This window comes from Panthera uncia (genome assembly GCF_023721935.1).
Source record: "Panthera uncia isolate 11264 chromosome C1 unlocalized genomic scaffold, Puncia_PCG_1.0 HiC_scaffold_4, whole genome shotgun sequence".
NCBI classification, from domain to species: Eukaryota; Metazoa; Chordata; class Mammalia; order Carnivora; family Felidae; genus Panthera; species Panthera uncia.
Window position 1 is genome coordinate 74,134,387 of NW_026057585.1, and position 14,303 is coordinate 74,148,689.

The following is a 14,303-nucleotide window of genomic DNA, read 5'->3' on the forward strand; positions in this document are numbered from 1 at the left end:
GCAAGCGGTCAGCACAGAGCCTGATGCGGGGCTCGAACCCACGAACTGTGAGATCATGACCTGAGCCGAAGTCAGACGCTCAACCAACTGAGCCACCCAGGCGCCCCAGGTCTTCCCTTCTTAAAAATATACTTGCTTCAAATTTTCAATTTGGCAACCAAGATCAATGAAACTGATTATAGAAAAGTGGCATGAAAAATTGTTTCTTTATAATCTATACTAATTGGAAAAGAGAAATCATGTTCAATATTCAAATATTCAATGTTCAAATATTTAAAACCACTTATATTAGACCTCAAAATTATTATGCAATAATAACAGTTCCTGTTTCACTTATGTTCCTCTTACCTAAGGACAAACTAATTGGAAGGTGGATAAATATATATGATCAAACACTGACTACTGCTCTACTGTATCAATAAGCAAACATAATACAAAAATTGTTTAACGTTTATCTTCTCCACTAGATAATAAACCCAGAGGGCAAGAACCACATCTGTTTTGTCATCAGTGCAGATCAGAATCCAGCATACTGAGTAGTATATAGCAAGTATTCTTATAATTACTTGCTTTTGAGGCTTCGCACTATTATTAAAGGATATGCTAAATTATTTTTGAAGTTTGATTAAGATAGTTTCTCAGATACATATCTTTGAAGAGAGTGAAACAATTGTACATTAAAACAGATTTGGGGTACCTGGGTGGCTCAGTTGGTTGAGTGTCCAACTTCTGCTCAGGTTATGATCTCATAGTTCATGAGTTCAAGCCCTGCGTCTGGCTCTGTGCTGACAGCTCAGAGCCTGGAGCCTGCTTCGGATTCTGTGTCTCCCTCTTTCTCTTTCCCTCTCCTGCTCATGCTCTGTCTCTCTCTCTCTCTCAAAAATAAACATTAAAAAAAAATTAAAAAAACAAAACAAAACAAAACAGATTCAACTAAGTAGATTTGGTTCCAAATTCTTACTGCTTCATTCAAATCCTTGTAAAGGAGGAGAGCAGCATAATGTTGACCAAACTGCACTTCTGGGAGTTTTTAAAAGAAAATGCTTATAAATAAATAAATAAATAAATAAATAAATAAATAAATAAAAGAAAATGCTTAAACCTTATTTTTTACAAGGGTGTTCACATCAGATTAATGACACACTAGTCATGAATTTTGTTTGGTGGTAAATAGATATGTCAACATTCAGAATTTTATTGATATTATCACCTATTCTTATCCCCAGCTAACATCCTACACTGAGAGGGAGTTTCCCCCTTAAAAGTTTTAAGCTGAAAGGGGACTGAACTAAATAACTTCTATTCTTCCCTCAAACATGTTTATAAAAACATGGCCACCTTTTTTCAGGGACTCAAATCCAACGTGTTATAAATTCAAATCACTTTTTAAAAAAGTTTAATTATTTATTTTGAAAGAGAGAAACAGACAGACAGACACAGAGGGATTGCGAGTGGGGGCAGGGGGCAGAGGGAGAGAGAGAATTCCAAGCACGTTCCGTGCTGCCAGTGCAGAGCCTGACCTGGGGCTCTATCTCAAGAATCATGAGATCACAACCTGAGCCCAAATCAAGAGCTGGATGCTTAACCAACTGAGGAGCTACCCAGGCACCCCTCAAATCACTTTTGATATGCACAGATTTCAATAAAATGAAATACATAATTTAAATGGCAAATAATAAGCCAAGTTAAAACCAGTAGTCAAATGAATCAAAGAAATTTTTATATAGAATGATTTGTTAGTTACAACAGGTCAAATCCATTATATCCACTATATGTGGATCCCAAAGGACATCCATATTGTTTCAACATAAAAGAAATTTACTGTAAATTACACTTCCAATCTACAAAGCTCATCATAGGCTCTCTAAAACTATATTAGCAAATGCTCTATAAACATCTAGGAAACCTTTTTTTTTTCCCCAATGGGCTGTACATTGACAGGAAAATGGTGGAAAGCTGCTCTACATGAAATATTTCTTTAAAACATTATTCGTGATGAAATGGATATAAAGAAATTGATACACTAGGTACCTATCTGCTACCAAAAGTTATGCTAAGAGCAGTGTTATACTGTCCCACCTGATATTCACAACCACCTATCAGGGAGCTTTCTATTACCCCCAATTTTAGAGACAAGAATAGAGCTCCAAGGCAAAGTTTAAAGTCACAAGATTGTTAGAATGAAATCTCCTAACTTCAAATCTACTTTCTATTAGATATGTTCTTCATGTCATAAGATAGTAAAACATTAAGACTGCCCAAATTTGATGTCGTATCCACACTTACTGTTAGAACTTTATGGGATCATTTGTTCTAGATTTAACATTTTCATTTTCCAAGACCCTTAAAGACTATAATCAAGATTTCACTTTGAAGAAAGAAGCCAAATAAGGATAGTAAACATAACTAATGTAAACAAATAACTTCAGTTCAAATCAGTAGAGTGGTTTCCACTGGGATAGGCATTTACCCTACAGAGAGAAGTAATAACCCATTGGGGGCAGAAACATAATACTAACACTTATTTAAATGACTTTCAAAAATCTTACCACTTTTATGTTTTTCTGTGGTTGCTTATAACATATAGGTACTGCATAAATAAAACATTATTCATTTATTTCAATAAGGATACATAAGACCAAAGTCGGAGATGACTTAGAAAATAATCCTTAGCAAACATTTTTCAAACGAATTATATAATTTCTAAGGAGAATCAAACCTTAAAGATCATCTGATTTGAGCAGCAATCTGAAGTCCCCAAAACAAACTGATTTGGCCCAAGGTCATACATACATTCAGTGACACCTTATTTGGTAACATAAAAATAACAATATAAGAAAAATTTAGCTAATGGAAAGCACTAGGGCCTTTCCAGTTATTCAGCTATGACTTAAGTCTTCCTAGAGTTTAATAGCATTGATATATAAACATCAATAAATGTCTGTTGGAAATGAGTAGACCGACAAATTTCTCACAGCAACAATCACTAATTTGTATCATACATTCCAATGGCTTCAGATTCTTGAGAACCTCAAAGCAGCATGGGATCTTAAGATTACAGGATCATACTCAATGATTAAACACAATCAAATTTTAATGACTTTTAGCCGGGAATACTTTAAAATACAGTTATGTAAAAAATAGTAAAGACAAACCTCACAGAAAAAAAAATTCAAATATCTAATACACATGAAAAACATACAAATGCTACTCAACTTTTTGTAGGCTAGTATCCACCAAAATTTAAAATAAACATTCTCTTTAATACAGTAATTTCAATTCCAAGAATTTATGCTATAGGTATAAATAACTAGTGTTTGATGTTTAAGGATATTCACTGCAACCTTACTTATGATAACAATAAAAAAGAACACAATGGTTTAATTATGGTACATGCTCAATGTGTGTCAATATAGAAAATTGTTCTCATTAAATTAAAATATAAATCACAGAAGAGTATTTGAGATTTTAAGAATACACAAGAGACTTAACTCTTTTGGGGAGTGACTGGAGGGACTGAAGGCAGAAAAGGGCTTTTATTTTTTCCTTTCTGTAGCAATATGTATTTTTCTAGGTAAAAAAAAATTTTTTTTCAATTAAGAGTGTTGAAGGTTTTGCTACCTGCAGAATTTAAAATCAAGGCAGTTTTCGGGGCACCTGAGTGGCTCAGTCAGTTAAGCGTCCAACTTCGGCTCAGGTCATGATCTCGCGGTCCGAGAATTCGAACCCCGCGTCAGACTCTGTGCTGTTGGCTCAGAGCCTGGAGCCTGCTTCAGATTCTGTGTCTCCCTCTCCCTGACCCTTCCCTACTCACACTGTCTCTCTCTCTTAAAAATAAACATGAAAAACATTTTTAAAAATATTTAAAATCAAGGCAGTTTACAGTAAAATATTATACAATTTTTTAAAGTAACAAACGTGTGTATTCCACAAGACAGATTATCTACAATATCAATATATTAAGTTTTAATATATAAGCTCAACATTATTTTTCTAAAAATATATACATATATAGAAAAATTCTCTAAGTATATATTCCCAAACTGTTAACCTAAGAAAACTATTAACCTAGAAAAATGTAGTACTGAAGTATTAGGGTGTATGTGACAGTTTTCATCCTTTACTCTCTTCTTTTACATTATTCTAATTTTTTTTACATGCATTTCTTGGACAATTAAAAAATCCAATATTTAAGCAATCTTGAGAAAGAAAAACAAAGGTGGAGGTATCATAATTCCAGATTTCAACATATACTACAAAGCTGAAGTGATCAAAACAGTATGATACTGGCATAAATACAGACACACAGATCAACGGAACAATATAAAGAGTCCAGAAATACATGCACGCTTATATGGTCAATTAATCTATAACAAAGGAGGCAAGAATATGCAACGGAGAAAAGACAGTCTCTTCAGTAAATGGTGCTGGGAAAACTGGACAACTACATGCAAAAGAATGAAACTGGACCACTCTCTAACATACACAAAAATAAACTCAAAATGGATTAAGGACCTAAATATCCTAGAATCCTAGAAAAGAATACAGACATTAATTTCTCTAACGTCAGCCCCACCAACATTTTTCTAGATATATCTCCTAAGGCAAGGGAAACAAAAGCAAAAGTAAACTCCTGGGACTACATCCTTTTGCATTTCGAAGGAATAAGTCAACAAAACAAAGAGGCAACCTACTGAATGGGAGAAGATATTTGCAAATGACATATCTGATAAGGGGTTAATATCTCAAATATATAAACAACTTATACAATTCAACACCAAAAAACAAACAAATCCAAATAAAAAATGGGTAGAGGACCCGAACAGACATTTCTCCAAAGAAAACCTACAGATGGTCAACAGACACATGAAAAATTGCTCAACATCTCTAATCATCAGGGAAATGCTAATCAAAACCACAATGAGATATCACCTTACATCTGTCAGATTGGCTAGAACCAAAAAGACAAGATATAATAAATGCTGGAGAAAAAGGAACCCTTGTACACCATGGGAATGTAAATTGGTAGAGCCGCTGTGGAAAACAGTATGGAGGCTCCTCAAAAACTAAAATTAGAAGTACCATTTGATGCAGTGGGCACCTGGGTGGCTCAGTTGGTTAAGCATCTGACTCTTGATTTCAGCTCAGCTCATGATCTCTCATGGAATTCCCTCTCTTTCCCTCAACCCCCCCCCCCCCGCCGCAAAGATAAATAAACTTAAAAAAAAAAATCTTAAAAAAAATGACATACCATTTGATCCAATAATTCCACTTCTGGGTATTTACCTAAGGAAAAAACATTAACTCAAAAAGATAGACACTCCTAAGTTTACTGCAGCATTATTTACAATAACCAAGACACAGGGATGCCTGGGTAGCTCAGTCGATTTAGCAACCGACTTGGGCTCAGGTCTTGATCTCACAGTTCGTGGGTCTGAGCCCCACATCAGGCCCTGTGCTGACAGCTCAGAGCCTAGAGCTTGCTTCACATTTTGTGTCTCCCTCTCTCTCTGCCCCTCCCCTGTTCATGCTCTGTCTCTCTCTCAAAAATAAATATTTAAAAAAAAAGATATAGAAGCAACTTAAGTGGCCATTAACAGACAAATGCATATACATACAATGGAATACTACACAGCCATAAAAAAGGATAAGACCTTGCTATGTGCAACATGGACAGACCTAGAGGGTATTATGTTAATTAAAATAGGGCAGATTGAGAAAGAAAACTAACTTATGATTTCACTCATATGTGGATTCTAAAAAACAAAACAAATGAACAAACAAAAAGCAGAACTGGACCTATAAATACAAAGAACAAATAGATGGTTGCCAGGGGGAAGGGAGGTAGGGCAAAGGAAAAAAAGGGTGAGGGGATGGGAGATACAGACTTCCAGTTATAGAATGAATAAGTCATGAGAATAAAAGGCACAGTAAAGGGAATATACTCAGTGACACTATAATAGCATTGTATGGTGACAGATGGTAGCTACACTTGGAGTAAGCATAGCATAACATATAGAGAAGCTGAATTACTATGTTGTACATCTGAAACTAATGTAACACTGTGTGTCAACTATACTCAAATAGTTTTTTTAGGTTTAATCCTTATATATACACGTATACTATATACATATTTTCCCAAAAATCAGAACAATACATCAAGCTATTCACAGTGAGATTACATGGCGGTTTCACTTTCTGCACTTAGACATCTTGTCTTAAGCTTTTAGAATGAGCACATACTAGGCAGGAGTCACAAAACTTTAAATATATATCTATCTATATATACATATATATATTCAGTTTTATTATTTTAAGATACTTTATGTATTCTAAGCATATATGTTAAAAAAGCAAATTAAAGTAAATGAAATTATGAATAAAAATACACCTATTTTATATAACCATGTATCACAAAAATGCAATTCCCAAGCTAGGCCATTCATTCCAATATACCCAGTAATAATTCTTAACACGTGTCCATATTAATAAAGCATTATTGTGCTGGCTAATGTGACACACTCCGACTATTTCCTTCGGAGTAAAAATACTATGAAATCAAATGTCAGCATGCTGAACTAATAGATCCCTCCCAAAAAGGACAAGAAAGGCATTTAAAAAAAAAAAATTAAAGAATTCAGACATAGCACAAAAGCGAGAAGAAATAGACAAATACATTAGTTCCCAAGCTAGCTATGCTGCAGAGATAAAGGTAAACCCAGATGAATAACCTTGACCTCAAGATATGTCTAAATAGTATTCATTTCCAATTTACAAAAGTTATAATACATTGAAATACTTTTCATATGTGACAATAAGTATAATTCAAAACCTGCAAAAACTTGGAGGGAAATTTTTTTCATAAAAAGCTCACAGTCATGTTTTAGGCTGAAAGTAGGGAATCAAAATTCAGTGGTATATAGAAACATAAAGCAATCCACTCTTCCACATAGTGTTTTGCTTTACTATAATGAAAGAAAAACATGTAATTTGGGGATGATATCAGGTTTAGAACACAGCAAAATATTAAATGTCCCAGACCTGCTAAGTTTGGCAAATGCTGTATAACGATGTCTCTCTAGGAGGTTCACAATGCATCTTAACATATATGACACATAAAAAAATATTTATCCCAACATTATCCTAACTTACATGAACACAGAATCCTTAATTCAGTAAGTACTTACTAATACATATAACTCATGGAACAAAACAGTTTAGGAAATGCTGATATAGGAAAAAGAGCATGGACTTTGGAATCTGAAGACTCTGTCACAGCTTACTCGCTGTGTGACCCCGGGAAAGTTTATTTCCCTGAGCCTCAGTTTTCTATCTGTAAAATGAAAATAAAAAACAACACCATCTACCTGAGTGCTTGGCACATAAAAGATGATTGATTAGTTGATAGATAGATAGAAAGATTGACAGATAAATAAATAACCCCTCTAATTTTTCATGTAATGGTTTATATGTTGGCTTTAGGGATCAACAAAAGTTTTAGGAATCTATTTTTTTGTATACAATCTTGCTCAATCCCTTATCTACGTTCAAATTTCCCAGTATGATATCAACCATATCCAAAATAAATGTTTCAACCTGGCTAAGCAAACCCTGTTGAAAATCTCTTTAAATATTTGTGGAATACAAGCAACCATGGGAAATTCTTAGAAAACATAAATAAGGGGCACCTGGGTGGCTCAGTAAGCTCCGACTTCAGCTCAGGGCATAATGTCCTGTCCATAATTCGTGCCCCATGTCAGGCTCTGTGCTGACAGCTCAGAGCCTGGAGCCTGTTTCAGATTCTCTGTCTCCTTCTCTCTCTGCCCCTCCCCCTCTCAAAAATAAACATTAAAAAAAAAAAAAGAAACCATAAATAAAAGTTAGTTCTACTCTTTAGTAATTAGGATACAAAGAACAGTAAGACCTGATCCCTGTTCGGAAGCAGCATAAACTGGCTGACCAAAACATGTCCCTATTTCTTAATAAAGAAAGGTAAGACTTGTTACTCTTAAGAAGTCTAGTCAGAGATTTAAGGAAGGAAGGAGATAAAAGATCAACAAATATTGACTGAGTACCCATTAAGCGCCAGGGACAATTCTAGGCACTGGGTAAACAAAACAGTCAACACCCTCTTGATGCTTACATTCCAGGTGCAGAGACAGATAAATAGACATATTTGTCATAGACATCAGATAGCAGTCGGTGATTTAGAGAAATATAAAGCAGTGTTCAGGAGTTGAAGATGATGGGGAAGTGTTGTTTTAGACAAGTCAGTCAAGGAAGGCCTCTGGGAGAGGTGACAGGTGTCTAGAACTAAGTGAAAACAAAGCACACTTTAGTTGACCAATGCCTTTGCAGGCTTGAAATAAGTGGTGCTTTCTACTTAGATTTTTTATTAAAATTGTTCAGAAGAGCATGAAGCACAGGTAGACACAAAAATCACTAGTATGAAAGAGACTGGGTGGTACCAAGTAAATGACAGCATCCAAAATTCCCACTGCTTCATAGTCACATTTATAATTATGTTTTGGTCATATGCAGTACAAAGCTAGTTTATGCCATTATAACCACCTGTCATCTAGTTTCTATTTAGAATGCACAAAAAGAAAGGTAATGTATTAAAAATCCTTTAAAATAAGAAGTAAATCTCAAGAGTTTTCATGGTCACCAATCTCAAGGAATTAACTGATCCTCCCCATCTCAACATTTCCAAACTGTTGCCTTATTAGGCTGCTAACTCTTCTTCAATGCTATAATGCCTCTAATTTTCTCCCTCCAACAACACTACTCCTCATTCCACACATATAAATGTGTACATTGTATGAATGTAGGCTAAGTTCACAAGTACGCCTCCAAGAAATGAGCAAAGAGTGTCTATCCTGTTCCTTTATCCTGTTTCTTATGATAAAGTTGCTTTTTACATCAGATTTTACATCAAGTGTTTCTTTTGAAGTACTAACCTCTTCAGTATATCATGAAGTTCTACAATATAACTCATTCAACAAATTAGCTTTGTGTGCCAGGCATTGTATTAACTGCTAGGTGCCAAGTATACAAAAAAAGACTAAGACCTCTACTCTTGTTGGTTTGCTAGCCAATACAAGAGACAAACATGGAAACAACTATTCAGGTACCACAATTATGTACAAGATGCTACTGGAGTACACGAAGAATCACCTCATTCTGTCTGCTGCAATCATAAAACACTTCTCAAAGACTTAATGTTTGAGCTGGTCTTAAAGGATAAATAAGCAGATGGAGAAGGGAGGACCCTAGGTTAATCAGGCAGACTTAGAGATGGATACTGTAGTAAAGGTATTTAAAAAAAAAAAGAAAAAAGGTTGGAAAGGTGGGAGCTGGGGAAGGGGAGTGGGGGCAGTGTCCAAATTCTAAAAGGCTTTGTCTGCCAGGTGAGGCTGGTAAGTCTGAATTCTATCTTGTCTTTGGGGTAAGAAACCATTGAAGAATTTCAGGGAACAAAGTGACTAATGAGATTATATTTACAATTTAGAAAGAATACCAGAATGGAGTGTAGATAAAGTCAGTCAGAAAGCAAGGGAGCTTGGTGAAGAGATTGTTGCAACAGGACATTATTTATGAAACCTGGACTAAGCCAGTGACAGCAAGAAAAGCAAGAGTTAAAAGTATGTACAAAGCATCAAAAGAAGACAAACATCTAAGAGGAAGTCTAGAGAAATTAGAGAAAGCTTCACAGAGGAGACGGTGTTTGCACTGGGCCCTAAACAAGGAAAATTCGCCATAAAGAAAATGAGAGAAAAAAGGAGAGAACAGCACAATGAAAGGCAAAGGCAGACTACCTGACCTGAGATCTTGCTAAAGTATCCTTTTGGAGATCAATCAATTGGTAAATATTTACCGAAGCCTAATATGTACCTTGGATCTTGAGGCATCAAATGAAAATTAAAGTCAGCTTTCCCAAAATAATGCACTTGGAGAAATTTTGGTCCAAGGACTCCAAGTAAAATACCTCTGAATAAGAGTAGGATTATGGTGATGGGATTGGCTAGGTAAGAGCTGAAAAGTAAACTGGAGGTAAGGGGGTGAAGACTTTCTATTCGAAGGCTAAGAAATCTGGAAAACTAGGACAATTCCGGGAACACTGTTTTTTAGATTGTCTTATTTAGTCCATAAACAATATGTTTACATAGATAATAGTAAGTACTATTATTGTTCCATTTACCAATGAGAAAACTAAGGGTTAAAGAAAATAACGTACCCAAGGTCACATAGCTAGTTTAAATGGTGAAGCCAGCAGACCCTTTGCATTCAATCACAAATCCAGGAGAAACTGAAATATATGCAGTACTTACTTACTTTAACACTTAAAAATCTATAAAGTCACTATTAGTCTAGAACCTAAAAGTTTCATATCAACAAGATTTATTCATAAAACTACTTTGCCTGGTATTCTCAAAGTATAATCATTCACCCAATAATTTCAAGTCTGTTAATGTTACTTAAAAAGCTTTCAAAATTTGTATTACAAATAGAACTACCAGTTGTAAAACTTTAGGAATCTTGATTCCCCAAATATAGCAAAAACTTGAGAGGATAGCCATCAATTTTTCAACAAAACAAAGAAAGACTATTTTCTGGAGTTAATCTCATCCACACTGTTTGGCAGACAGTGTTTTCAGAAAAGAAATTGAGGGAAAAGAGGGAAAAGCCACATCCCATTGTCATTGAATACAAATGCTCACTGAACACAAGTTGATCTAAGTATCATTTTCTTAGTAACTATTACTTTTCAAGTTTCATTTTTATCATCTTCACAAACTTCTGAAAATTGAAAACATGCCCAGAATGAGACAAGCTACTCTATCCTTTCATATGTTGGTTTATTTCTTGATTTGGTGCAATTCCAAAGATAGACCCATTTCTTTTAAGTACTGCAAGAGCTGGAGAGAATATGGTCCCAGCCTGTTGCAGGAGGGATGTGCTTGGTACATCTAAATCTCTAGATTTCTAAACTAAATACCTGATGAAAATACTTTTGTGGCAGTTAAGTATCCCGGAGAGCACAAATCAAGCCTTTATGATGCTACTACCTATCTTTACACATTAAGTGCTCCTAGAGGGCATGTTCCTATATCCAGCACTTAGTGCAATGTCAGGCACACCACAAAGAGTGGATGAATAAATCTTATTCTGCCTTTCAAATGTGAAACCAAGAGCTATCCAACCAAATCTGAATGGTGAAATTGTTCCTCCTTCATCATAAAATGTTGAATTTTTTTTCTGTATTTGGTGAACAAGGGCACCATGAGTTGATTTTATCTGGACTACTGGGAAAAAATGTGACCAAAATATTCTGACAAATATCGTGAAGAGTTGTATATAAACTTTCTCTTCTACTGTTTGTATAAAGCATTATAAGGAGATAAAGGCCAGGAAACAAAATAAATTCCATAGGCACAGTGTGTCCAAGGTTATTAACTAATAAGCGGTAGAGTCACAAATGGGACCCAACTAGCTCCCAATCCAATGTGCTTCCTATTATAACACATCATGATTACAGGAACATCTTATTACATTTATTCGTCCAAAAAAGTGTTTGGGGAAAAACCTCAGGCCAAAGGAAATCTTCACAGAAAAGACAAATTACAGAAGTACTTTGCTTTTTAAATTCCTCTGTGCCCTTACATTTCTAGGTGTCACCAAGACTCAAGACATTAAAACATTCAGTTAAAATGAGATGAGGGCTGCAAGCACTAGGCATAAAGCAAAATATATAGATATGTAGATATATACATGGTATCCTCTGACAAGCTTCAACTTAAGTAGTTACATCCATTCTTGTTATCTTTCTAAGATAATACCACAAGCTTAGAAGACTTCCCCAAACCCAGATTTCTTCTCCTGTCGTCCTCCCCACTACTCCTGTCCAATCAGCTTCCCATTCTCCCAAAGCTTCAATTTTCCTTCTCATCTCTACCTTTGGCATTCAAATGCTCCCTTCCCCTCCCCCAACAGTCCCAAGACTCATTTTTTACCTTTCAGCCTTAGGGCCTTCCTGGACCACCCTATCTAAAGAGGCCTCTCCCAGTTACTTCTAAGTACACAGTACGGTCCACAGTCAAACTTTCAATTTGTTTTTACTAGTTAATTGTCATTCCATTCCATTAGGATGTGCCATGATGGCTATCCCCTTACCACTGTCTCTACAACACCTCCTTTTCCATCATTACCAAAACTGTTCTGGAAATACTGTTACGTCTACCACCTCCTTCCAACTGTAAGCTCATCAAGGGTAAGTGCTGTCTTACGTTTCCTCAGCACTCGAGGAAGTGCCTGGCATCATCCAATGCAGTCAGTAAAAGTTCGCAGAATAAATGTATTAAGCACCAATGCTCATTACTAGCATAGAAGCAAAGAAGAATTACACCAGGACACTTCCTAGTGCAGACAAATGCTGCAGGTTGTAGACATAAAAACTGCTAATTGATACAATGTATAGAAAAGATGAGCATGGACAAAATTCCATTCAAAGAGATGAGGTGTCTCTTGCTCAGCAAAGAGGAAGGAGAAAAGCAAGAAAGCAAGCCAATTTTTTATTTTCCACTGGACTAAGAGAGCAAATTGTTCCCCCCAATTACAACTTTGCAACAGCGCAATGTATTCGGCACACTCAACTACTCATCAAGAGTCCAAGTACCAACATACTACCATTATTTTGCCTTCTCTCAGATACACCAGGTGAGGAGCAGAGGGTTGGTCCTGAAACCCGATAGAATAGCAGAAGTAGAAATAATAATGGCATATCTTTAAATTTATAGACAAAAATCTGGAAGTGACCATGGAGACTATAAACATACCAATAAATATGTACGTAACCACAGGTTAGGACCCACTATAGCACAGAAATGGTCATACCACTGCCAAGACACCACACTCCACATCTTTCTCAATCCTCTTCCACTCAAAGACCCTAAATAGCCACCACTAGCTCACTAGCCTCACTGCTGATAGCACAATCCTCAAAGGAATCCAGAAGAAGAGAAAGAACAGCTTAAAAGTCTCCCCACCCCGCCTCTCAAAAATAAATAAAAATAAGAAAAAAAAAAAAAAAAAACACAACCAACCAATGGGCTCCGCAATCACTAATGAGAAAGCCCAAGACGCCTTTCAAAGCCAACTGTCAGACCTTTTAGGGGCCCAGATGACGTTGACTCCAAAGAGAAGTCTCTGGCCCCAACACATATCTCCGGATTATTCAGGAAAACTCAGGTTTTCCAGTTTGGAGATCTGCACTCAAAAAAGGATCTCCCAGCAGGAACGAGCAATCAATCTCTCCGGAGGCAATGGCGCTCCAACCAACCACCCGGCAGGGGGACAGGCAACGGCGACAGGGCACGGCCCTTCCAGGGAGCCGCCGGCGCCCTCCGGGCTCTCAGTCTGGCCCAGCGCAACCCGCCCTGGCGGTGACCAAAGTCGGGCAGTGGTGAAGGGGGGCCAGCGGTCGAGCTTCCCGAGCTGGGCCTTCCCGGCCTGGGGGCGCGGCGAGACACGGAGGTGGCGCCTCTCAGTCCAGCCCCGGCTGCGGCAACCGATCCGAGGCCTCTTCCCCTGGCCTCCCCACCCCGCCGCCTTCAGCCAGCCAGTCAGCCCCTCACCTGGCAGAAGCTCCGGCAGTAGTTCAAAGATGAGACCTCCGACACCTCCTGCTCCCTCAGCTCTGTCTCCAGCTGCCACAGACACGGTCGCAGTCCCGGGGCTCCCAGAGCCGGAGATGCAGGGCGATGACCCCGAGCCATGGACTCAGTCTCGGTTCCGTCCCCGGCTCCGGCTCCTGCCGGAGCCTCAGCCCCGGCCCCGGCGGCGGCGGCGGCTTCTCCCTTTCCGTCCGCCATCTTCCCACGGCCCAGCAGCGCGTAGGCAACCAAGCCACGTGATTCAGCCCTGGCCCCGCCCCCGTTCGACCACACGTGGTGACGCACTCCTTGGCGACGCGGGCGCGGGCCGGATTCCGTCACTGGGTTTCTGGGTGCTCCTCCTCTCGGCGGCCTCACCGACAGCCGCCCTGGCAACAGCCTGGCGGCAGCTGGCCAAACACCTACTTCTCTCAGCCTTTCCAGACTCTCTGGAGTCACGGGGTCACCGAGCCGGACATACATGTAGACATAACCTAGATAGGAGCGGCCTGACGCTTAAGCTGCGATCGGAAGGAAGAGAGAATAAAGATCCCCCGGTGGAAAGAAAATAAGCAAAGATTATGAAGACCAGGTCCGTGGGAAGGTGGTTTATAAGAATGGGCACTACAAGTCAGTAGGGAAAGGATGACC

General features: G+C 38.0%; 1 protein-coding gene across 1 annotated transcript in view; it reads right to left on the reverse strand.

Annotated features, from left to right (window-relative positions):
• The window catches only part of RLF (RLF zinc finger), an 85,345-nt gene extending 71,436 nt beyond the window's left edge, over positions 1–13,909 (reverse strand). Inside the window, exon 1 of the mRNA XM_049618684.1 lies at positions 13,635–13,909. Coding sequence (XP_049474641.1) covers positions 13,635–13,871 — 237 coding nt within the window. The 5' untranslated portion in view covers positions 13,872–13,909. The remainder of the gene's footprint in view (positions 1–13,634) is intronic.
• Between the last annotated feature and the right edge of the window lie 394 nt (positions 13,910–14,303).